The sequence below is a fragment of the Sus scrofa genome, chromosome 11 (genome assembly GCF_054392235.1).
Source record: "Sus scrofa isolate SSC_HxYL_T2T_F1_AM1 chromosome 11, Sscrofa_HxYL_maternal_Yorkshire_Landrace_v2.0, whole genome shotgun sequence".
Lineage (NCBI taxonomy): Eukaryota > Metazoa > Chordata > Mammalia > Artiodactyla > Suidae > Sus > Sus scrofa.
In genome coordinates this window covers 72358617-72383630 of record NC_139393.1, presented here as the reverse complement: position 1 = coordinate 72383630, position 25014 = coordinate 72358617, and the positions used below count along the sequence as shown (strand labels likewise).

General features: G+C 42.6%; 2 protein-coding genes across 6 annotated transcripts in view; one reads left to right on the top strand and one right to left on the bottom strand.

The window, feature by feature from the left end:
• Positions 1 to 22181, top strand: part of DZIP1 (DAZ interacting zinc finger protein 1) — a 54232-nt gene extending 32051 nt beyond the window's left edge. The window contains 10 exon segments of the mRNA XM_084982149.1: positions 1290 to 1346; positions 7304 to 7363; positions 12209 to 12348; positions 13727 to 13889; positions 14163 to 14292; positions 14869 to 14919; positions 16535 to 16728; positions 18080 to 18210; positions 19434 to 19605; positions 21068 to 22181. Of these exon segments, the coding sequence (XP_084838275.1) occupies positions 1290 to 1346; positions 7304 to 7363; positions 12209 to 12348; positions 13727 to 13889; positions 14163 to 14292; positions 14869 to 14919; positions 16535 to 16728; positions 18080 to 18210; positions 19434 to 19605; positions 21068 to 21144 (1175 nt within the window). The 3' untranslated portion in view covers positions 21145 to 22181.
• The window catches only part of CLDN10 (claudin 10), a 120407-nt gene continuing 116671 nt past the window's right edge, over positions 21279 to 25014 (bottom strand). For 2 of the 5 annotated variants that reach the window (XM_021065095.2, XM_084981031.1), the window contains exon 5: positions 21279 to 24653. In XM_021065095.2, coding sequence (XP_020920754.1) covers positions 24527 to 24653 — 127 coding nt within the window. In that variant the 3' untranslated portion in view covers positions 21279 to 24526. 5 annotated transcript variants of the gene reach the window in all.

Sequence of the window (25014 nt, the reverse complement as noted above, 5' to 3'; positions counted from 1 at the left end):
CCAATCAAACTTCATTTACAAAAACCATCAGGGGCTGGTATGTCTGACAGGCTGCAGTTTGCCAAGCCCGGATCTAGGTGAGCAAGTTGCAGATGGGTTTGAAGGCCATGTTCCCTGAATTTTTAGCCTTTTACCTAGAGTTAGGAGTTGAACACTTCCACACTGGCCATGGTAAAGACGAAATTGTTTGCCTGTGGGCATTTGTGGCCAGTGTTGTTTTAGACTAGGATTAGAATTAAAGATCTATCTTCATGAACTAGGGAAAGAATCAGTGAACGAAGAGACACATAAGTCGTTCAGAGAGGACCCTCAGATAGGAATTGTTACATGTTAGAAGAGAAGCTGCAGAATCCAATTTCCTGAGGTATTTTGAAGTAGAGAGCATTGTCTTGAATCAGGTATACGCCTCTCCCAAAGCTGTAACTGCATTAATACCTTCTCACTGTTTTCCAGTGCAGTAACTGGGGTAGTTTCTTTAATTAATTTATTATCCATAAATATTCATAGCATTATTCATAATAGCCCCAAAGTAGAAACAACTCAAATGCCTGATTGAATAGATAAATACAGTGTGGTGTGTCTATACAGTGGAATGTTATTTGGTCATGAAAGTTACATGCTAATGCTGGCACGTGTTACAACATGAATAAAACTTAGAAACATGATGCTAAGTTAAGCCAGTTACAAAGGACCACATATTTCATTGCATGATTCCATTTATACAGAGGGTCCAGAATAGACAAATTCCTGGAGACAGAAGGTAGATCAGTGGTTGCCAGGGGCTGGGGGGAGAGAGAAACGGGTCTCATAGATACAGATATTTTGGGGAGGTCTGCGTGTGATAAAAATGCACAAAAATAAGATAGTGGTTATGGTTGTGCAACCTGTGACTGTATTAAAATCCACGGAATTGTATGTTTTAAAGGGGTGAATTGTATATATTTTAAAGGAGTTATATTTCAGTAAAGCTGTTAATTAGAAATTGGCTTGGGGAGTTTCCTCACGGTTCAGTGGGTTAAGGACCTGGCATTGTCACTGCTTTGGCTCTGGGTCAGTCCCTGGCCTGGGAACTTCTGCATGCCACAGGCTCAGCCAAAAAAAACCAAAAAAACAAAAAACCAAAAAAATGGGTGTAGGTTAGTTGGTAATATCTCTGTCATTTGAAACATTTGTACTTCAGGGTCTATATATGTCTTGACTAATTTTGATGAATATTTTGTTATGATGTTCAGATGCTTATGTTATACTCACTGAAATCCTGTGTCCTTTTTCTTTGTGTGCTGTTTCAGTGAATGCCTCGGCCCCACAGACTTTGGATGCGAAGTCAAGTCTAACAATGGCACATGGTAAGTTTCAGCAGAGTCGCAACCATTTCATGTACAGTTTCCTCCCTGAGTTAGATAACTTATTAACTGAAAGTGCTTCTGTGGGGGGTAATTATGCAAACAGAACATTTTGGTGAATGCAAAACAGTTAATAAAACTGCAGTCTTCATATGTCATGTTACTGCCAACGGATCAGAACTACCCAAGTCATAAATTATAAAATGTTCCGACTGCTGGGCTCACAAGTAGAGACTTTTAACTCTTGAGTGGTACTTTGATCATATGTGATTTTCGGTGGAAAGTAATAGGTATTGGGTAAGAGGGTGACTTTTCTACTAGACCAGCCAACCCACACATGCCACAGGGCATTTGTGATTGTTTTTATAACTTTCAATGTGGCAGCAAGTCACCTTTTTTAAGCAAATAGTTCCAGCGATTGGTTGGGAAAATCTGGACAAGACATGTGATGGAAACCAAAGGACAAAAGTAGGAACCCCTAGATGAAATTGCTGCCAGGACCCAGTTCTTGGACCAGGCCATGGGGTGATAATCATTATGAACATGATCCAGTAGATAGGGTGGATATTTGTAGCCGTATTTTATTTTTATGTAATTAAGGGGCTAATAACAGTTGTATATATATTTCGTCTTTTTGTCTTTTCTAGGGCCGCACCCTCGGCATATGGAGATTCCCTGGCTAGGGTTCGAATTGGAGCTGTAGCCGCCGGCCTACACCACAGCCACAGCAACATGAGATCTGAACCACGTCTGTGACCTACTCCACAGCTTGCGGCAACACCGGATCCTTAAGCCACTGAGTGAGGCCAGGGATTGAACCCGCAACCTCATGGTTTCTAGTTGGATTCGTTAATCACTGAGCCACAATGGCAACCCCTGTGGTATACTTTTAATAGGTTGTTTTCCTATGGTCCTGCTGTATAGTAAATGAATTAAGGTGGGAAGAGGACTATCTTTCTCCTGTCCTACCTGCAAATGCTTCTGGAACCTAGTCATTACTTCATTCCACTTTTCTTTTTAGCCTTTTAGAAAGACCTACATCCATGGTCAGTTGAATTGGACTTTTTGTCTCCATAAATACTCTGGTCCATCTATCATGGCCATTTGTAATTCTCCTTTATACTCACTGACTCATGAGGTGTTTATTGCCCCCTATTTTTTTCCTAAGATCATATCGGGTGGATCGGTACCCTTGGGCGTGCAACATGTAATGCATAAATTCTCCACATATTGGATGTTATTATTTACAAGTTATTATGTACACGTTACAAAGTTATTATTTGCAAGTAGAACGGACAGGTGGCTGGTTTTTTTCCCTTTGGACCAGGAACAGAGATGACAAGTAGGTTGGACCTATGTAAACTTCCTTATTTTTTTTTTTTTTTTGTCTTTTTGTCTTTTTGCCTTTTCTAGGGCCGCTCCCGTGGCATATGGAGGTTCCCAGGCTAGGGGTCCAATCGGAGCTGTAGCCGCCAGCCTACACCAGAGCCACAGCAACGCAGGATCCGAGCCGCATCTGCAGCCTACACCACAGCTCACAGCAGTGCCGGATCCTTAACCCACTGAGCAAGGCCAGGGATCGAACCCGCAACCGGGTGGTTTCTAGTCGGATTCGTTAACCACTGTGCCATGATGGGAACTCCTAAACTTTCTTTTCTATTGAATATATAGGAAACTTATCTCTGTCAGTTAATCTCTATTCGCATTATTTATGTCAGGTCTAAAATTTCTCTGTTTCCTCTTTTTTATAGGGTTGATTTTTTTATAAGGCATTGCTGGCAATTTCTTTTTTGTACCTTAACACATGTTTTAGTTTCTTTTTCTTTTTCTCCTTTGTTATTGTTAGTCTGCTATCTGACATTATACGAGGTCCACATCTTCCTTGTTTTATGTCTCTGGTGCCTGATGAAGGACACGTACAGTACATATGTTATGTTGTCTGGGGCTGATTCAGGGGACCTGACAGATCTCTCGGTTCTAGAGCACTGTGTTCCGTGTGGACCTTGCCCTCACTGGGCTGGGGCTTCATGAATCAGCCGTGGCCCCCTTGCTGGCATCTCCTGGGACTGACATGCTCATTTGAAATGCCGGCAAGACCTGGCCCAGGGCCCATGGCCTTGGATCGGGATCAAAGCTGATTTGTGACCATCTCCACGGGCAGGATCGAGGAGGAAGCTGGGTGGGGGCCCACTGCCTGCCCCCACTCCCAGTGGTGGCAGCTTCCCCAGGTGCTGGGGGTGGGGGACAGGGAGGGTTAGTCACATATTGTATAATATTAATTAGTCCAGCTTCCTCTCTCTCTTTCCTTTTGTTCCATCTCAAAGCTTGGTGAGGTTCTTTACCATGAGTATCTCATGATTACTCACCGTTCAAGGTTGGGTCCCCTGGGAAGCAGATTGAGGTGAAGGTTTGAAGGTGAGATGGGGGCAGTGCCTCAGACAACGCTTGTGAGAGAAGCAGGATTGGGCATCAAGGGGACACTGATCCCTGATGCAGCTGCATTGGAGGCCTCAGCAGATCTGGCCAGCAGCTTTAGAGCTGGGGCAGGCACTTCGGAATTTTCCTGGAGTGAGGTGATCAGTTATCAGACGTGGGCTGCCCTGGGGAGGGGGTGCAGGCTTCTCCTCTCAGCTGAGACAAAGCAAAAAGTAGGAGCAAAAGGTGGCAGGAAAGCTCTAGATGTGAATTATTGGTGTGGATGAATCATTTGGCTGAGCCTGGTGTACACAGAGAGATTTGAGGGACATAAGGCTGGTTGAGGTTGTTCATGCCACCATGGAGTGCTGGCCCAAAGCTCTTTGGGTCCTTCTTGTGGCTTTTTCTAGCTGCGGAATGTTCTGGGGCTGGGCATGGCAGGATTGGAGAGGTGGGCTGTAGGAAGCTTGGCCTGACCAGTGTGTTCAGAGAATCAGAGCTGGGAGATGAATTGAGGATATTAGACAGAGTCTATGTGAGATTCCGTGCCTAGGAATTGGGACTGTGATGATGAAACAGGAGGAAGCAAATGTGACACTGTTCACTGGGATTTGTTCAGTGGGATCGGTGGAAAGGCTGGGCAAAGGCGAGAGAAGGGTCAGCACATGAAGAGCTCAGGTCCTGGGTGGACAGCCATGCCATTCAGAAAATTCCAGAAGGCAAACCCAGCGAGTGTCAACAGGGAGACACCAGGGCTTTGTGGCCAAGAGCCTGGACTTTGGAAGCAGACAGTCTGGATTCACAGTCAACTCATAGAACAGTGGGTTTAACTTTCATTGTCTGCTGGACGGGGAGAGGATTCTTGGCTATTTCAGTGGGCTGCAGTAAGAGCGGCAAGCACCGGCTGAACAATAGCGTCTAGGGTTGGGGTGATGAAATTCAGCAGTGTCAGCCAGTAGAAAAAAGGCTGGCTGAAGATCTGGGGGTCTTTCTTCTGAAGGTAATGGTGGGAGATGACATATGGATTTTTCTGGAAGCTTCTGGCAACTTCAGAGAGGAGACACAAGCTTCCCTCTGAGAATTCCACCTCTCATCCTGGAGAGGAACTGGGATGTTGGAGGCTAGACCTGTGGCTTATAAAGCATGAGAATGGCGGGCCTTCCCTCCCTACTCGGGACATCAGCTGGCTCATTTTGGTAGCTGGGGTCTGGGCAGCCTCCCTCCCTCCACCTTTGTTATCATAGGAGCCCAGGTTCAGGAATCGGATCCTTCCCCACTCTCGGCCCCACTGCAGGAAATGTCGGCGTTTTGACAGTTCATCCTGACGCAAGACATGTCATAGGATTATCCCTGTAATATAGTGATCATAAACATACATATGATGATTTTGCAAGATTTGACAGAACTTCTCAGAAAACTTGTTATTTTCATAAAGTACAAGATGTAAAATATAAACCATGTGACTTAAAAACATGAAATTAGCTATATTCCTTAGAGCTCCATTTTCAGTAGTTAGTAGTAGAATTGTTTATTTGGATACCTTTATTTTTTTAATTGAAGAAATTTTATTGTGGTATAATTGACATTATATTAGTTTCAAGCCCACAACAAAATGATTGGGTATTAGTATGTAGTGAAGAATGATGAGTGCAGTAAGTCTAATTGACATCCATTGCCACACGTAGTTACACATTTTTTTCTTTATTTGTGTAACTTTAAAATCTCGATGCTGGATAACAAATTTGAGAGCACTTTTGGTCAACAGTTTTTTCACACAGGTGGAATTACATGTTCCTCTGTGGGCCCATGTTTATGTCTCAAAGTTCAAGTTGACTTCTATGTACTCATAGGCTGTGCTCCGAAAATTCATTTGAAAGTAGTTTAAAATGCATTTCTCCCCAATGGTCAGTGTCATATGTGTTGATTAGAATGCTGAACAAGCCATAAGAGCTTATTTATAAAATACCCAGATATAATATGTATTTACTTGTATATACCTACAGGGGTATGTATATTTGTATATATTTAAAATAGAGCACCAGAAATACTCTTTAATCAATTAAAAGCCAGACCTTCAAAGCAGGAAGTAGTAAATCTGTGGTAATACATGCAGAGCACTTAGATCTGTGCATGGCCACCCAGTGTGAGCTCTCAGTCATTGGTGGCCACTATGATTCTCCCCTGTCGCCCACCGTGGGGTCTGATGGCAGGATGAAATGATCTCTGTTGTGGGGGTGCAGGTGGAGAGCTCTCTGAGCAGGTGCCCCATGTCAGTCTCCAGGCTAAGGATGAGTGAACCAGGCACCTCCCAAGCCATGCATCTGGTTGCGTTTCCTTCCATGTCTAAAGCCTGCTGAGGGGGTTCCCGTTGTGGATCAGTGGGTTATAAACCCAACTAGTATCCATGAGGACATGGATTTGATCCCTGGCCTCTGTGGCTGGACCTTTTGCCCAAACCTTACTTTCCTCATGAAAAAGCTTTTCCTCTGTTGATAGGCTGGGTTTGCTCTATCCACGCTGCCTGCAGGTGTCCTTGTGTGTGCACAGTGACACTTCTCTGGGAAGTCACCCAGAGGCCTCATGTTCCCCGGCTGCTGTTTTGGGGTGGGAGTGGGTAAAGCCCACCTTTATCTGTCATCTCTCTGCAGCCCCACCTTGCTGGCTCTCTGGGAACAGAATGATGGGGGTTTTTTTTTGTTTTTTTGTTTTTTTTGTTTTTTTTGCTTTTTAGGGCTGGTGCTGTACCCGCAGAAGTTCCCAGGCTAGGGGTTGAATTGGAGCTGCAGTTAACTACTGGCCTACGCCACAGGCACAGTAACACTGTCAGATCCGAGCTGCGTCTTCAACCTATACCACAGCTCACGGCAATGCCGGATCGTTAACCCACTGAGCGAGGTCAGGGATCAAACCTGCATCCTCATGGATCCTAGTTGGGTTTGTTAACCCCTGAGCCACAAAGGGAACCCCCCAGAGTGAGGTCCTGAAACGTGATTTAGAGACACAGAGGTGGATAAGGATGGGTCTCAGTCCTGCTGCTGACCCCAGAACGCCTCCCTTTTACCATTCCTGGTCCTTCCACTCAAAGACTCTGGTGCCAGCAGGAAATGGGTATCCCAGGGCCCTGGAAATTGTTTATGTTTTCATCTTTGGGAATTGAAATACTTTCAATAATTTTCTGCTTAGCCACCCAATCAAGATATTTTATAAGGAAAATATTCTTAGAGATAAGTGAAGACGATCTTTTGTCGTTGTGTCCTTGTGCCTTAAAAAAAAATCATGTCCAGGATTAATTTGATGAAGAAGAAATTCTAACTTAATCATTTAAAAATATTATTTTCTGAGAGTGGAATTAACAGAAAACACGTAGAAAGGGAAGATACCATGGAAGAGTGACCAGCTTTCACTGACTGCCTTACTCTTTTTTCCTAGTAAATTCTTGCTATTTTAGGCATGGTTAAAACACGATGGAACTATATCTGTCAAAGGAACTAATCTTACTCTGCTATTCTCCTGTCTGTGCTGTTCTTATTTTTCCTCATTAATAGAACAGGCATTCTCATCGCACATACTGGAACCAATAGAAGAACTTTCAGAGGAAGAAAAAGGTAACAAAGAACTCGATCAGGATTTTTACCTGCATCCATTACATTTAGGGGCCAAAACCTAAGCCTCAAAAGTACGATGCAGTGGTTTTTAACTTAGTGTATCAAAATTAGGGAAGACATTTAGGTTTGGATTACATTTTCAATCTATGTGTAGTATTCTGTCATCCTCTTCCCTTCATGCACTGTTATATTTTCCCCTGTTTTACTGTTTCTTAGCGTGTGAACAAGAAATTTCCAACCTCTAGCACTAGGAGCTATGTCTAGTCACTTACAATGGAGCATGATAATGTGAGAAAAAAGATTGTACACTATGTAACTGGGTCACCTTGCTGTACAGAAGAAAATTGATAGAACTCTGTAAACCAGCTATAATGAAAAAAAATAAATATAAAATATGCTTTATTACAAAAAAAAAAGAAATTTCCAACCTCAAGGAACTTGAAAAAAAAAATCTAAGCCTTTATACCAGTGCAGCAATTTTCTGATCAGATAAGTTGACATGCACGTGTCGTGTGCTAGATGATACAAAAATATCTGTATGGCAGAAGTTATTCCTCATGCCCCAACCTATGAAATGAACAGATAAAGTGCCCACTTCAACAAGTATTTTTAATAAGCAAGGAAGGCATAATGTTTAATTTCTGAATGTCCAGAATATCTTCATGGTAGAATCTGGGAGCTGTTACAGGTTTAGGGAAATAATTAAAGTGATTGCTGCCTCCTTTCATTTGGCAGTTCTAAAAATTATTTTCTGTCAACTAATCTTTGAAATTTATGAATATTTATTTACTTTATTAAAAGTATATTCAAATGCTAGACTTATAGATCCTAAAACAGTTATATTTGAATCAGTTTATCGTAATTTTCTCCTTAGTGATAATAATACTTTACCGTGTTTCACTTCTTCAGGAGAAAGCCAATTGTTAATATTTATATGGGTTCTGGTTTTGTCATTTTTGTTAGGAAGAGAAATAAAATTATATATTCTAATATATCAATTCTTTTTTTTTTTTTTTTTTTGTCTTTTTGTCATTTCTTGGGCCACTCCTGTGGCATATGGAGGTTCCCAGGCTAGGGGTCTAATCGGACCTGTAGCTGCCAGCCTACGCCAGAGCCACAGCAACGCAGGATCCGAGCCACGTCTGCGACCTACACCACAGCTCACGGCAACGCCGGATCGTTAACCCACTGAGCAAGGGCAGAGATCAAACCCGCAACCTCATGGTTCCTAGTCGGATTTGTTAACCACTGCGCCACGACGGGAACTCCTAATATATCAATTCTTAATATTTGTTATAACTTCTGTGTTCTCTCGACTTTTTCCCAAAAAGTTTTTGTTTTTACAAGGCTACACATTGAGAAGGGATTGTCAGGCGTATCCAAACATCCACATGATGCGTATTTTCATTTAACATGCATGTAACATGCTTTCTCTCTCCTCTATATAATTATCAGGTATTGATATCTGGAACACAAAATCCTTTATTCTCAGAAGAATCTGCGAAATGCATCCGGAGGTTTATAGATAGGGTCCCATATTTTGAAGCTGGAATCTCAGGTCATATAGTTCGCACTTATTTGAAAAATGAGTCCACTAGTTTACAAGAGGGATCCTGATTTATCCCCTGTCACCAGTTCAGTTCCAGGTTTCGCCTGCTGCATATTCTGCCTGGGCTTCTTTTAGGCGTCTTCCTCGCAGAGGATGGAAGGCATGAGTTAGGGATCATTGACAGCAAACACGATCATTGGCTGTTGCCATATTTTGGGGAACATGTTCAGACGCAGCTCTGGTGGGAGATGGGAGCGTGCTGGGGGCTGCTGAGAACACCCAGGTCCTTACACACCGTCCCAGAAAGCAGTGACCGCCTCCTTCTCGTGCCTCTGTGGAGCCAGCACGCTGATTAATAGCCATCAATAAATTCCTCAGCCTGTGCTAACATTTGCAGACGAGTGTCCGTGCCAAATGTTGGCAGTGGTTTGCAGAAACACTACAGCTTTGACCAAGAAGTAACTTGTACAAGACTATTTCTGCATCTTTACTTCTTGCCAGTTGTGTCGAGACAGACCTGATCTTGCTGTTCTACAGGATGTGAGAATGTGAGGGCCAGGAGGGACCTGAGGGGCTATTTTATTTTTCAGAGACTTGACATATGGGAAATTAGGTGCTTGCTCCATCCAGGTCACTGCGTTTAATTAGTGACAGTGCTGGAACTAAAGTCCAGGTTTTCTGTTTCCGTAACTTCATGCAAAGAACAAAGTGATGGAAGAAAAGCAAAGAGGTCCAGCCTTTGCAGGACTGGCTGGGTGACCTTTGGAATAGTCTCTTTATCTTCCGCTTTTAGAATCTTCATGTAAATAATGAGGAGCTTGAATATTAGATGAACAAGTCCCCTGCAACGCAGAAATTTCATTGTGTTTTGTTTTTTGACTGCTTGCTTTTCTCTCCAGTGATTTTCTTACCATAAGTGGTGTGTCGTTAAGTCTGATGCAGCTGCTCACATGTGTGCGCTGTCATGTGGTAGCCTGGCCATCTGTTTGGGCATGCTTTAGTAATCTTAATTAGAGGAAATGCTGATCTCTGGAATATTTTGCCTTGTTGATTTTGGTGAGCAATACACGCTTAAACTAAAATCGTCAGCTCTGATTGTCTTTCATGTAATTCATTTCACATGTACGTAAAAACTTCATTATTTCTCTTCCTATCTACTCTCCCTTTTTTATCTCACCTCCATCAGCCAGCCCCAGCCTTGTTAGAGTTCTTCGTATCAAAGGGTTTCTAATTATTCACAAATGGCTTTCCAAAGAGAGCACCAGCCTATAAAGGGAATTTGAGGATGGAGGGAAATGTTTAATCTTTGGCCATTTGGGGGAACTCAGACATCAAAATGAACTTGTCACCAGGGTTGGCCAATCAGCAGATGAATTCAGTTCGTGCTGTCAGAGGCCCTACAATTCCCCTTAACTGTGGCCAAGCCATTCTGGGCATCATTTGGCCCCTGCACATGGCTCCATGTCCTGGGGCCTCTCTTCAGGCTCTGCTTCCTTTTATAGCTGAGATGCTGGCCAAAGAATTTATCTTTGCCTAATTGGGATAGGCGGTGCATCTGTTTGAATGGTAGCTCCATGACTTTCAGGGTCTCTCTTGGTGCCTCTTTTTTTACTTTTAGCCCTAGGTAGTTGCAGACTCAATGGCCAACTAGCAGCCAAAGCCAGTGACACAGCCATGGCTGCAGCTAAGCCCTGTAGATTCTGATGGATTCAGTTCCTAGAACAGAAGTGCTTTTTTTTTGCTGGTGGTTTCAGGATATTGTGAAAACATTGGTGGGATAACAACAGCATGAATGCTGAGAATATAAAATTTAAGATTACTTTGGGTTTTTATTCATATAGAATCTTATAAAGTTTCATAATTTAGCACACCACAGGAGCAAAGCATAGAAAGGCATCATCATATAGGATCTTCCCTCCTACTAAAGGTACAAATAATAATTTGACTACTTTTGCTTTCTGCGAAACTCTTAATTAACGAACAGAAATATTCTTTACTACTGGAATTGAACTAGGATTTAGGAAACACATTAACCGAAAAGCATTTTGTTTAAGATCTTCTGCAAATCCATGTGCTGTAAGAACTGGAAAAGTCCATCTACTGAGATGGATGAGGAAGAATGGGGTATCTGTGGGGACCTGTCCATGGCCCCAGACCTAGGCAATGGCATTTGGTGCCACCTTCTTGGGGTGAAATGCTTTTGTCAGGAGAACAGGCTTCGAAATGATAATAGTACCATTGTCCCATTCTCCCAGATCTGCCTTGGATGTTCACTAAGGGTCTGAACTGCCTGGCACTGGGTCTCTTTCCTTGAGCCTTCAGTTTCCGTTGATATAAGGACTTAGCTCTTCAAGGTCATGTAATCATGCCCCTTTCCTCAAACCCTCGTGAACTAGACATTTTTTGGTGGAGAATAAAAGGAATAAGTTCAAAAATATTAGAAGAAACTGGCTTATTTTTTTTCTTTGTAATTATAGTGTTTTTAAACAAAATACACTTTTTTTTTTTTTGTGACTGCACCCATGGCATATGGAGGTTCCCAGGCTAGGGGTCAAACCAGAGCTACAGCTGCCAGCCTATGCCACAGCCACAGCAACGCCAGATCCGAGCCATGTCTTCGACCTACACCACAGCTCATGGCAACGCCAGATCCTTAACCCACTGAGTGAGGCCAGGGATCGAACCCTCAACCTCATGGTTCCTAGTTGGATATGTTTCCTTTGCGCCACGATGGGAACTCCCAAAACACACTTTTCCTAAGACTTGTTAATTTCTTTTTCATTTGGTAAATGTTTCGAGAGGGATAATGATCTTCCCATTTTGAAATTTTATGTGAACTTAACCTCCACTAAATTTATTGTATAAACACGGACTTAATTATTTAAAAGAAATAGGACTTTTTCTTCATTAAGCAATAACTAAATTCTAACTGAATATAGGAGAGATGAGTTTTTCAGGAAGTAGAAAATAATTTTAGGATAAATCATTACACTTCTAAATAATTGTTTTCCATTTTGCTTCTCTAGAGACATAGCTCACATTATTTATCTAGCTATAATTTGATGAAGTGATCAAGAAAAAGTCTTTAAAGATACTGACGTTTTGAAGCAGACTTATAGTTTTTAAAGCTATAGTACTTAAACATTATATACTGTGCTGACTGACTGAAAATATCCAAAAACTTTACAACATTATAAATGCTTGCATGCTGTTTAAAAGTTGTGTTTTGCCCTTTTCTGCTTAGAGGTTTAATGTATTTAATTCCTTTTTAACACATTTTTTAAACCTTATTTCAGGAAGGGAAAATGAACAGAAATTAAATAACAAGATACATTTAAGGAAAGCTTTGAAGAATAACCCTTCCCTCACTAAGCAAATAAGAACAGTCTTGGAGCAGAGTTTGGTGGAAAGACTGGAAACCCTGGGGATTAATGCAGTAAGTTCACTCACTTTGGGAATATTTGCTGTTTTTGTCTTACTTTGTTTTCTAAATAAGGAAGAATCAGAGAAGGCGCCATGTCGGTTCTGTTGTATTTGGAGACCAGAGGCTACTCTGACATGATTCATTAAACACTTAGCTGGCATTCACTGTGTGCCTGGCATACTTCAGGGAGCTTTCCAAATATTAACTCATTTAAACAAGCAGACTGATCTCTGGGGTAAGTGACAGTATCAGCTGAACTCTACAGAGGGGTGCAGTCACATGTTAGTGATGAAGGAGCCAGGGTTGGCCTCTAGGCCATTGCAGGGTTGCTTCCATTCTGATGTTAACTCCTAATTATTGCCTATTACAAAATCAAATGAACAAATGAAGAATAAATATCTTGGAAGTTCCCAGTGCGGCTCAGTGGTAACGACCCTGAGTAGGAACCATGAGGATGCAGGTTCGATCCCTGGCCTTGCTCAGTGGGATAAGGATCTGGTGTTGCCCTGAGCTGTGGTGTAGGTGTAGGTCACAGACGTGGCTTGGATCCCGCATTACTGTGGCCGAGGGACAGACTGGCAGCTGTAGCTCTGATTTGAACCCTAGCCTGGGAACTTCCCTGTGCTGCAGGTGTGGCCCTAAACAAACAAACAAAAGGATAAATATCTCTTTATCTAGTTTTCTTCCATCTAGATACCCATCAAATCCAGATGCATTTTCTCAAACCTTTAATTGGGTGTTTTCATCAATGAAGACCTCTGATGACTTTCTTCTTACCAGTGGAGTCACTGTTAAGCCTTTCATTTTGGCCTCAGTCTGCCTTTGTGCTCTCCTCACCCACTCCTTTGCAGCCTTAACCACTGGACATGCCTTGACTGTTTCTGCCCCAGTGCCCGCCTTTCCCCAAAGGTGCTTCCACCTGATCCCATCCGTCTTTCTGGAACACCTCGAGTTCCAACTTGTTTCACTCCACCCACCCTTCAGGGCACAGCCCAGCCTCCCTCCTAAGCTTTCTTGGGCCACTGTGGCCTCCACTAGGCTCTCTCCCTGAATCCTCTAGTCCTCGTGGACTCATTTGGTCCTTATTACACACCTCGCATTGTTGGTTAACCAATCAGCCCTAATCAGTCACACACACACCTTCTATGTGCTGGTCCTGAGACCCAGAGCCCAGTGCCCCTAACTGGTCATGTTCCATCATTCACCTGCCTTCTATGTCCCAGTGCCCCGTGAGCGCCTTTGGGAGCCGGGGCCATGTGTGCTCTGTCAGGGTTTCTGCCACTTTCCCTGCAGCAGTGAGGATGAAAGGTTGGCATGGTTCATGTTGACAAATATCCACAAAATGAAAAACATCCCAGGATAATTGATGAACTTGACTTTATTCCTTCAGGATACACGTGGTATTCCAAGTGATCGCTTGAACAGAGTGCTAAGAACCGTGCAATCCACCAGACATGAGCGAGAAAGAAAAATACCCAACATTCAGCAAATTCGAGAACACCTCGAACATCAGGTCAGCTGTAAGATTGAGGAGAGGACACTGCTGTCAACAGGTGAGCCTGTTACCGACTGCCACTTGGTTTCTGCAGATGGGAGCCAAAGAGAACCACCATTTCATAGTTTTAACTGGTTCACAAACTTTGGCATTCATTGGCAACCTTCTCACTAAATCATTAAACACTGGGTTTTAGATGCTGCTTTGACAGTTTAAAAAAAAACTCTAGACCCTCAAGATGGGATTGTTTCAGTGCCAGCATAGTCGGTATTGTGGTATTTGCTTCTGCTTTCCACGCACTGGAGAGTGATAAATGACCCTGCTGTTCCAGACAGGTGCAATGCTTCCCAAGTGGATATCCTTTCAGCTGGAGAAGTACCCAGAGCAGCCCACCGTCCTCCCAGAAGCAGGCAGTTGATTAGACAAAGGCCTGTTTTTTCTGATAGGACATCTGTTCCAAAGTAAGTATGTTCAGCCCTAAAATTTTTTTTACTAATATTTGTCTCAGTCAGCTTGGACTTCCATAACAAAATACGATAGACTGGGTGGTTCACACAACAGAAATTTTCTACACTTATGGAGGCTAGAAGTCCAAGATCAAGGTGATGGCATAGACAGGTTTTGGCAAGGATTCTCTTCCAGGGCTTGCAGACGGCCACCTTCTTGCTGTGTCCTCACATGGCGAGAGAGTGAGCCTTGGTCTGTCTCTCTGCCTCTTCTTGTAAGGACACGGATTCCTTCATGTGGGCCCCACCCTCATGACATCATCTAAACATCATCACTTCCCAAAGGCTCCATCTCCAGATACCATCACACCAGGGGTTTGGGCTTCAACATGTGCCTTACAGGGACATTTAGGCCACAGCGATGTTTGACCCAACAAAGAATGACACTTGCAATGCCTACCTGTCTCTCATTGGCACAGGCAGACCTGTTGCTGCTCACCCTCTAATAAAGCAAAAATCACCAATTCCATAGAAGTTTATTTCAGATGACATTATTCACTCATGCCAGAAGTATTTTTCTGTTGTTTTTAGAGTTAAGAAAAATAGAGAAGATCACTTTCCCAGAAAGTCTTCAACGGCTGCGTGAGTACTGAGGGAGCAGGGGGGAGGTGATTGTAAAGAAATTATTTTCACTGACCAGTCCTTTCATCATGAATGTGTATATTCACTGTGGTAAACTAGAGCCATAATTATTAGACATCATATTTAATTTGTGATTCCTTTGTGGCAGCTTTGTTTCTTTATCAGATATTACCTAAGCCAACAGCACTCATCCCTTGTGGCCTCCATTAGCAAGTGGGACCACATCTAAGTCATTTCCATTACCCATCCCACCCCCGCCTAGTGCCCAGTAATTTTCCATAAGCACAATAAATGTGTAATGTTGCTTTTTTACTGGCTGGATCCATAACAGTGCAGCCACCTGAAATTTTAGTGCTCCAGCTCTTTGGGGAAGTCAATAATGGCCCTAGACCTTCTTCTCTTAGGCTCTCGCAGGATACTAAGAATCCTTGCTCAGTCATTCCTTAACTGTGTGCCGCTGATTCAGGTGCTTACCTGCTTTAAGCCTCAGTTTTCCTACCTGTAATAGGGGATGATGCTGCCTTTTTCACAGGATAATTCTACACATGAATTGAGAATGTGTGAAAAGGGCTTGGCCTCAGTGCTTGGCCCTTGTGGGTACTCAGTAAATTGTAGGTATATTATTGTTATTAATTATGAGTAAAACTAATTTTATAACAATTGAACTTCATCATCATTGATTTATTCTGCGATTGATGCTTTCTCTCATTAAGGCATTGGGTATATATAGCAGAGGTAGTAGAAATATAATATAGTGGAGACAATATAAATAATAATAATACATTCTTCTAAAGCACTTTTCATGTACATAACCTCATGGAAAGAGCCTTATTTCATGGGCTGTAGTGTAACTGAACATTGTTTGGAATTTAGGTGCTCAATGAATATTTTTTATTTTTTTATTCTTTTGGCTGCCCCACGACATAAGGAGTTCTCAGGCCAGGGATCAGATCCAAGCTGCAGTTATGACCTAAGCCGCACCAGTGGCAGTGCTGGATCTTTAACCCACTGTGCCAGGCTGGGGATCAAACCCACGGTCCAGCATCCCCAATACACCACCAATCCTATTGCACCACAGCTGGAGCTCCACAATGAATATTTTTTAAATGAAGGAATACCATCAATTTCTGTTTCACTTTAAAATGGGTGATAATTCATGTGATAATACAAATGAGGTGGTGTGTTTATGTACAAGGACTTAGGAGTGTGCATTGTAAAGGTAAGCTATAATTAATGACACTATTTTAAAAGATGGCATAGTTTTATTGTAGACTGAGAAGGCTTTATTTATTTTTTTTTTTCCACTGAGAAAGTTTTTCTTTGGTGTGTAGAAACCCATATAAAGAATATACAAGTTTGGGTTTAGAGGAGTCATGTCATAACTTCAGTCCATTTTGGTAAAATATGCCTTGTGGTTGGGCGGTCAGGATTTGAGATGACTCTTGGGCCTTTTGTGCAAGTCCCGGGCGTGGGCCTGGCCGCCGTCTTGTTCTGTGGCCACACAGGCCTTGGTTACGCTCCCTGGGAAAGTTTCCACCACTTTACAGGGTGTATCGTCTGTAAATCCTGCAGCGTATGGCAACAGTGACCCCCGTTTGGGTTTTGATTTGTTTAGGACGCCTCCCTTTAGTTCGGAGGAAGACCTGGACGATGACGACCTCATCCGGGCACACGCCTCCCCAGACTTACTTCAGGTGCTGTCCTCTAAAAGCAACAGGAGCAGCTTAGGAAGGAGTACCACCAAAAGTGACACCGACTGGACCGAGGGAAGTGAAATCGAGGATTCTGATATTTCTCCCAAGCCCACAGGTAAGCTTTTATCATTGAAAATCCTTCTGGAAATTTTGTTGACGACAGTGGTTCTCAGCTAGGGGCATCAAGGCCTGGGAACAGGTTGGGGCTGTGACAGGTTGGGGCTAAAAGCTGCTGCCCAAGGGATATGGATTGTGCCTATTTATTAGCAAGTAGTTGATGTTCAAGTGGAAGAAGAGGAAGGGGTTGGGGAAGCCTGGGTGTACTAGTGACAAATGCAAGGGCTGCTGTCAGGAAGTACCACACCAAGTGGCTTAAACAACAGAAACTGTCTCACAGGAGCTGGAAGGACACAATCCAGGTGGCAAGGCTGGTTCTTTCCGAGGGCTGTGAGGACAGGATCTGCTCTGTGCCTCTGTCCCTAGCTTCTAGATAGATGGCTCTCTTTGAACCTGTCACATTGACTTTCTCTGTGCGTGCATCTGTGCCCAAATTTCCTGTTTTTATAAGGACACCAGTCATGTTGGATCAGGGTCTACCCTAGGGACCTCACCTTAACTTGAGTACCTCTTTAAAGGTTCTTTCTCCAAATAAGGTCCCATTCTGAGTACTGGGGGTAAGGACTCCACCATATGCACTTGGGACACAATTCAGTTCCTACCACTGGGTCATTATAACTGCTTTTCTAATACACTGTGTTGCCCTTTGGAGATTTGGCAACCCTAAAAGTCCAAGTCTATAACTCTGATAATTTGCTGAGAAGTGAGCCAGAAGGGTGCTTTTTGGAGCCATACCTGTGGCATATAGAGGTTCCAGGGTTAGGAGTCAAATCAGAGATGCAGTTGCCAGCCTATACCATAGCAACATCAGATCCAAGCTACATCTGTGACATATACCACAGCCACAGTGAGGCCAGGGATTGAACCTGCATCCTCATGGATACTAGTCAGGTTCGTTACCACTGAGCCACAACGGGAACTCCTGAAGGGTCATTTTTTAAATAAATTCTGTTTAATGCAATTAAAAATTATATATTTAAACATATCAGGTATAGTTGATTTTTAAAAAAATTTTATTTTATATAATTGTATATAGATTGTATTTATATAATTTATATATACCATGTATTTATATACTTATGTAAAATATAACATTTAAACATAATTTTTTTTTGAAAATACCACTATCCCATTCATGCAGGCTGCTTCACTGAAATTAAAGTTTCTCATCACGTACTTGAATGAGATCATCCATCTTTGACTTAAAATTAAAACTTTGTTCTAGTCGAGAGGGTTACGATTTTTTAAAAGGAATTATGTGCAAAGCTCAGAGTTGCTTGTAAAGTTATTTTGGAACTGAAGATAAATTTTTTTTTTTAAACTTTACCTTTTTTCTGTCGGCCCTATAGAAACCTCCATTAAAATATTAACCGGAAAAGTTGAAAAGACGGTTTCAAATCATAGAAATGTGAACAAGCCAGTCGGTGGGATTCATGTTGCTGAGGCATTCATCAAGAAAGAACTAAACGAAGATGTAAAGGTGAAGTCACTTTTACTTGCTAAACGTATATAAGTTCATCTTTTAATGAATATATCTTAATAATTGTACTTTTGTAGTGAAATACAAGACAAATAGAGTTATTTGGTATAGTAGAGGTTGAGATTTTTATCTTATTTTTAGTACTGTGTTTCTTTCCCTCCCATAGAGAACAAAGATATCAGAAAGATAATTGGTAATAATAATGCTTATCAAGGTTTACAATAATGCATATGGTTATCAAGCTTTACAGATTTTAAACATTCTGTCGTATGTATTATCTGATGCTTACATTAGGTAGCTTGTTCACAGAAACTTGGGACTGACGGGAATCCAGGGGGCTTCAGATCTGTGTCCGGGAACCTTTCTGCCACCAGTGGCATGACCTGGAAGTAAAGAAGGGACTTTCCAGGGTGCACCCCCACTTGGGACCCGGAGTCTGTGACCCGAGCCAAGCGCAGAGCGAAGCTCTTCTCCGCAAGCGAGGAGTGGCCCTGACGCTGCAGGCGCTTCCGGTTCCGCATCAGGCACCGGAAGTGCATCTGTAGATGGAGATCCAGGCTCTTAGGTGTTGACCGGGTCGGCCAATAGTAGTTGTTTTTTTCTTAGTTTTTCACTTGAATTAGATGTAATTCTTACCCTGCGCATCTGAAATCCAGAGCATTTTACCAAACTAGTTTCATAAATTAGTGTCGTTCGTGTCAAACAAGCCAAAGATGACAAGAAGTCACGTCAGTCAAGCGAGAGCAGAGGTGTCTTTCCTGGAAGGGGCGCCATAGGCACACGCGCTCCTTGGCATCAGGGGCATTTCCTGAGGACCTTCGTGTGATGTCTCCTGCAGTCATGTCTTACTTTCAGGAGCAAGAGCCCCAGAGCCAGCCTTGGCTTCGCCTTGGAGAGCATCCTGACTTGAGTTCTACAACTTAGTGTTTCTGAAACTTTCTAAGTTCATGATTGCTGAGTAGGAAACATACCTTTCCACAGCAAGAAACAAAAAAGAGGTGGTTCCCTCTGCTTTCAAAGCACGGATTTCCAAATCTGTTTTACTGCCCTCCAGAGGTGACCAAATGACCAGATGGGGGATTCTCTGAGACTCCCAACGTAATCACTTAATGCCAGTGGCCCAGTCTGACCAACAAAGTGATTGAGGGGTTGTAACATGCACTGTTTCTTTAGAAATCACTCATTATTCTCCATGTGTTTTTTTGTTTTTTGTTTTTTTCCAGTGTGTAGATGTGGAAGACGATGACTGGGACATATCATCCTTAGAGGAAGAAAAATCTTTGGGGATGAAAATTGGGAGAGAACAGAAGGATCCTCTGCCTATGAAGAATGAGTCAAATTATGCTCAAGTGCCAAGTGCCTGGGGTGCAACTAACCTGAAAGGGCCAAAAGGAGGTTTGCTGCTTTGGTGTCTAACAAAAGCTTTTATAAATATCTAATTAAGTTAATGCTAATATATTTTCAGGCAAAAATATTCTGTTGGCATAACCAAGATCTTGATGCTTTATAAGGACAGAATATGAACAACTTATATTTACTAATTTAAATTTAAATTTTAGGTCTAATCTTTTGTCTTTAAATTTAGCATTTTTTTTAAAAAAAAAAAAGCCCATAGAAATCTTCTCTTCATGCAGTTGCCTCGTAGAAATTTGAATTTCTGATCATATGTCTAAACGAAGCCATTTTTTCCTGCCTGTTTTCCTGTTTCCATCTGTTTACATATTAAATATTTTTTCTTTTTCTTCCAAGGAAGATTTCTCTTGTAGCATTATAGCCAGTGGGATGAATGACAGTGCAACCCTTTCACTGCAGTTGTGCTCATCCACCCAGATAACTTACCTCTCAACTCACTTAATTTTTTAGATCAGAAAATGTCATTTGTATTTGTTTAAAGCAGAGTAACTGTCCCTGCCACCTCCCCCACCTGCAATGCCTTCTCCCAGCCATTCTGCCTCGGTGTGTCCCATGAGCTGTGCCTCTGAGTAAGGAGCTCAGCCCCTGTATCTAAATCAGTTGACTTTAGACGTGAACTGTTGATGTCCTGCTAAGACAGAGGAGGATCTGGCTCTTTTCCCACTGCCTGCACCGCTCATGCCCCATCTTCAGTACTTTTGTTCCCCTATCTGTAGCTTTCAGTGAATACATCCACACCTCTACACTTGCCCTTTCCATTTGCAGGGATCTCCTGCCCTCCTCCCCCACTACAGGGGATGAGCCATTGCTGCCTCTGCCCTTCCCTTGGCCTCCTCTCTCCACCATGTCAGTCATAACTTTGACCTTCTGCTCTGTCACCATCTGAAGTTTTCTGTGCTGTGTCTAATCATTGAAAAAGCAAGAGACGTGTTTACATTACGGTGACTCTGTAAGGACACAGGGCCAAGAGGATACCCCGAGGACGTTGCCTTCCTCTTTCCCAATGCCATGACCCCATGCCTCTCAAAGAAAACATTTCTAGAGTCATACTCGGTGGAATCCTCTGCCCTGTACTATTTCAGTGGCTCAAGGCACTTAGGAATTAACTTCATAAGCTTAAGCTCATCTACCCTAGAAAAAAATTCCTCCTCGTCTTGTTAATTTTATCATCTTTTACCACTGTCAGCCTCCAGGCCCTGAGCTGAATGCAGGGAGGGAGAGGCCGAGCAGAAGCTTCCTTGCAAAGGCCCCGTGAGGCTCCCCTAGAGACCTGGCTGTCCCGTGGTTGGATTGTCAGCAGCCACCTGCACAGCTTGTGGGAGCTGGGGGTGGAGCCTCAGATACCAAGGGACAAATTACAGTATGAGGTTGTCGATTTTTACAGACTAGACCATGTGCTTATTTAATCACTGCCCCCCCCCGCCCCGTCTCCCTCCCTCCGCAGGACTTCAGGATGAATCCAGCACCGTGAAAAGCAGCTTAGTAACTGTGACTGATTGGAGTGACTCTTCAGACGTATAACTGTCCCCCTGGGCCTCAGAAGGTCCTGCTAGATGCCAGCAGTATTCCAGTCTCGCACTGTTTCCGTTCCCGGCCTGTGCAACGCAAATGCTCCTGCCCGGCAGTATTTCCCACAATAACAAGGAAGCTGGCTCGCGAAGAACAAGAGTCTCTTTAATGGCACCTAATACAATTTTGAAAAACAAATTGTCAACAGTATTTTGAAGCATATAAAGGTGTTTGAGACTGCTGCTGCTTAAAAATAACGTGTCGCTGAAGTCATAAAAATTTTTTTCTTCAGAACGGTACTCTAGTGTTTAAGTGTATTTTTTTCAACTAATTTTTAAGTGAATTTTTTTTTTTAAACTTATAGCTGGTTTTGGTTTGAATTAAAACTTTTTTTTTTTCAGTGTTTCTTGAGGACATTGTCACATTGGAAGCATTTTATAAAATTCTGTTAGTATCCTTAAAATTATATTAGTGGCATCTGTGAAATCTTAAAGAGTTGATTGCTTAATTTTCATATAGAAGTAAGTTTAGAGTTATAAATATATAGCTAGGCCCATGTTAACATGGTACATTTTCCAGAAGTACCTTTTCCATATGCAGTTTTGAGCCATTCTATGCATGTTGTTTCTTGTTAAATAGTTACTTTAGAACTTTAAATACTATTTCTGCAGCATAATCTTTACCTTGGATATTTTATGAATAATATGTAGCTATTTTAAATGTCAATTTATGAGACTATGACTAGAACACATTGAGTCAATACTGAATTCATATGTTGTCTGTAGTTTTTTTTTTTTCCAATTTTTTAAACATGCTCAACGGTATTATAAAATACCTCAAAACCAATTTAGTTCTATTCTTAACAGTGACATTGTCAACAGTCAAAAAGTTCATATAAACTGGTTTTTTTGCATTTTTTAATATTTTGTGGTACTATTATACTCTGTTAAAAAAGAGGAAAAAAAAGTAACATTTAAACTAAATGGTTTGTTGGGTTTTGGATCTTTCTTCATTTTGTCAACCTTTCAAGTAAAGCCCTCCATGACATCCTTGTGACTGTGGCTGAGTTATTAGATTTCCGAGTTAGACCGACCTCATTAGAGGATTTAAGCTTGCCCTGGTAGCTATGCCATGTAACACTGAACTAAAAACAATTTTTTATCTGTTTCTGCCCCATAGGTCCTTTTTACTTGCGTTCCACTGTCTTTTAAAAACTTCCCACAGGAGTTCCCATCGTGGCTCAGTGGTTAACGAATCCGACTAGGAACCATGAGGTTGTGGGTTCAATCCCTGGCCTTGCTCAGTGAGTTAAGGATCCGGCATTGCTGTGAGCTGCAGACACGGCTCGGATCCTGCATTGCTGTGGCTCTGGCGTAGGCCGGCAGCAACAGCTCTGATTCGACCCCTAGCCAGGGAACCTCCACATGCCGCGGGAAGCAGCCCAAGAAAGGGCAAAAAGACACACACACAACAAAACCCGAAAAAACAAAAACTTCCCACAAAGGCCATGTTATGCAGATGTACCCACTTGATCATGTTTCTAAAATCTGTAGTAAACATTGAATTAAATCTTCACTGTAGGAAAACAAAGATGAGTTGCCTACACCACCACCTAAGAAGACACCTAGGTCCCTGCAGTCACTCACTCATTCCAGAGATCTGTGGAGCTACTTAACTTTTTAAGATGCATTATTAGTTCACTTAACTAGAAAAACTTTGAGATGTAGTTATTATAATCTTCATCTTAAAGATGTGAAAAACAGAGTTGTACGTACATAATTTTAAACACACACAAAACCCTGCCCACCCCTGTATACCGGCCTCTAGCACCTAATCTCCCTCCCTGGTTTTCAATTCACTTATATCCCTAGAAGGTATTCAAGTATTGTCATGGTCTGGGAAGAAAACATACAGGGATTTCCTGTCTTGGCTCAGCAAGTTATGAGCCTGACCTGTGTCCATGAGGATGCAGGTTTGATCCGTGGCCTCGCTCAGTGGGTTAAGGATCCTGTGGTGTAGGCCGGCAGTTGCAGGTCTGACCCCTAGCCTGGGAACTTCCATATGCTGCAGGTGCAGCCCTAAAAAGCAAAAGAAAATATACACGTATATATGTACAGGTAATAAACATGTTCCTTTTCTTTCATCGAGCATTTGCAAACAATGCCATTTTCCTCTTTAAGTCTTTCACGCTTCAGGAAAATGTTACAGTCACTCATGCTGTGATTGGTATTGGAAAGTGTCTGACTCACAGATGACACAAATGCCAGTTCTTATCCAAAACTTCAAACTGTCTATTTCACCCTAGACTGCCTCAGTTCAAAGTCCTGGGTCTGTCCCTTGCTGTGTCAAGTTACTTCAACTCTGGTTTCCTTTCCGCCTCTGCCAGTTCAGCTTCCCGCAGTCCTTACTTCAGAGGCTGCTGTGAGGATGGAGCGAGTGAGAGCAGGTGGAGGGTTTAGAAAAGCGCTGGGCACACACCTACCGAGATAACTACTAACCCTGATGGGCATCAGGTAAAAGGACTGATGGGGTCTGGAAATAAAACACTGTCTCTGGTCAGAGAGCACTGGAGCAACTTACATGCCTTGAAAGATGCGATGTCTTGCCATTACCAGTTAGTTCCACATACGTGACCCGAGCGACATGCCAGGACTTGGCCCATTGTTTCTGAGGGAGGCAGGTCCCACGTGGCTCCAGGCCTTCTTCTGCGGGCCTCAAGGTCAGTCACGACTAGCATCTCTGGCTCGGTCCTTGCTGATGCCCCACCCCAGGATCTGCTTTCTGCATCAGAGAGCCCTGGGCAGTTATTGAAGGCGGATGTGCCAGGTAATGGGGCAACAGCATCTAGGCCCCCTCAGCCCTGCCTGGAGCAGCTGTTGAGAAATACAGCAGTGACAGCTCTAAGAAACTAGAAGTCAGCTCTACACAATGAGTAAGTGTCCATTCACCCCCAAACATCTCTTGAGGAATAGTTTTAGGTCACCCCCACATTGCTTACAAGACACCACTCCTTATACACCTTCTGTTTAATACACGAAGGAAAAGAAACATAAACATGGGAACAAAGAATGCAAAGTCTGAAAGCTTAAGAAGGCTCTATGATGACAACGTCTGTAATCGTTGGTACTGCGTACATTACAGGTTCTGCGGATGTATAAAATATATACAAATCCTGTAAATAGCTTGTTTATTTGTTATAGAAAGCCACAACAGAAAGTGATTAGTATGTAACTATGTAAGAACATTTACATCCATGCAATCAACAAATTCTTCACATTCGCATTTGAAAAATAGTTTTTTCGAGTGTTAATTACAGGAGGGCCTTGAGGGGATCATTCTGTGAACAGTTCACGTTTCTAACAAGCTCAAGACACAGCTTGCGGCAGTGCTCTTCTTAGACGTAAGCATTTTTGTCAAACTGTTTGGAAGGGTTTGTGGTTTTCAGATCTCCTCCTCCTCCTCCGTGATACTTTGTCCGAGAAGACATGACAGATGTGGCCCCATTGTATGTGTATCCCATTCTGAAAGGCAAGACACAGTTTGGAGGATTGTCTTTTCGTGCAGGGCAAACAAATACGGGAAGAAACTGTCTTCCCTCTATTTCTGTCGTAGCGGAGTTTGTTTTTCTCTGATTACTTTCAGCTTTCTTCCCTCCCCTCTCTCGCCCCAAGAAATAGTTCAGTGTCATTTCTGAATAGTTGCTGTGACCAAGGGACTCTGCAGAGGAAATGCATGGCCTCTTTTCTTGTTCAGTTTTTCTCCTTCAAAAGTATTATTTAAAACTCATCTTCCTGGAACTTAGGAGACAGTGATGCCATTTATCTGCAATTTCTGCCTATATGAAAATCAGGAGGCCAAAGTGAAGAATATGCCTCCATAGTT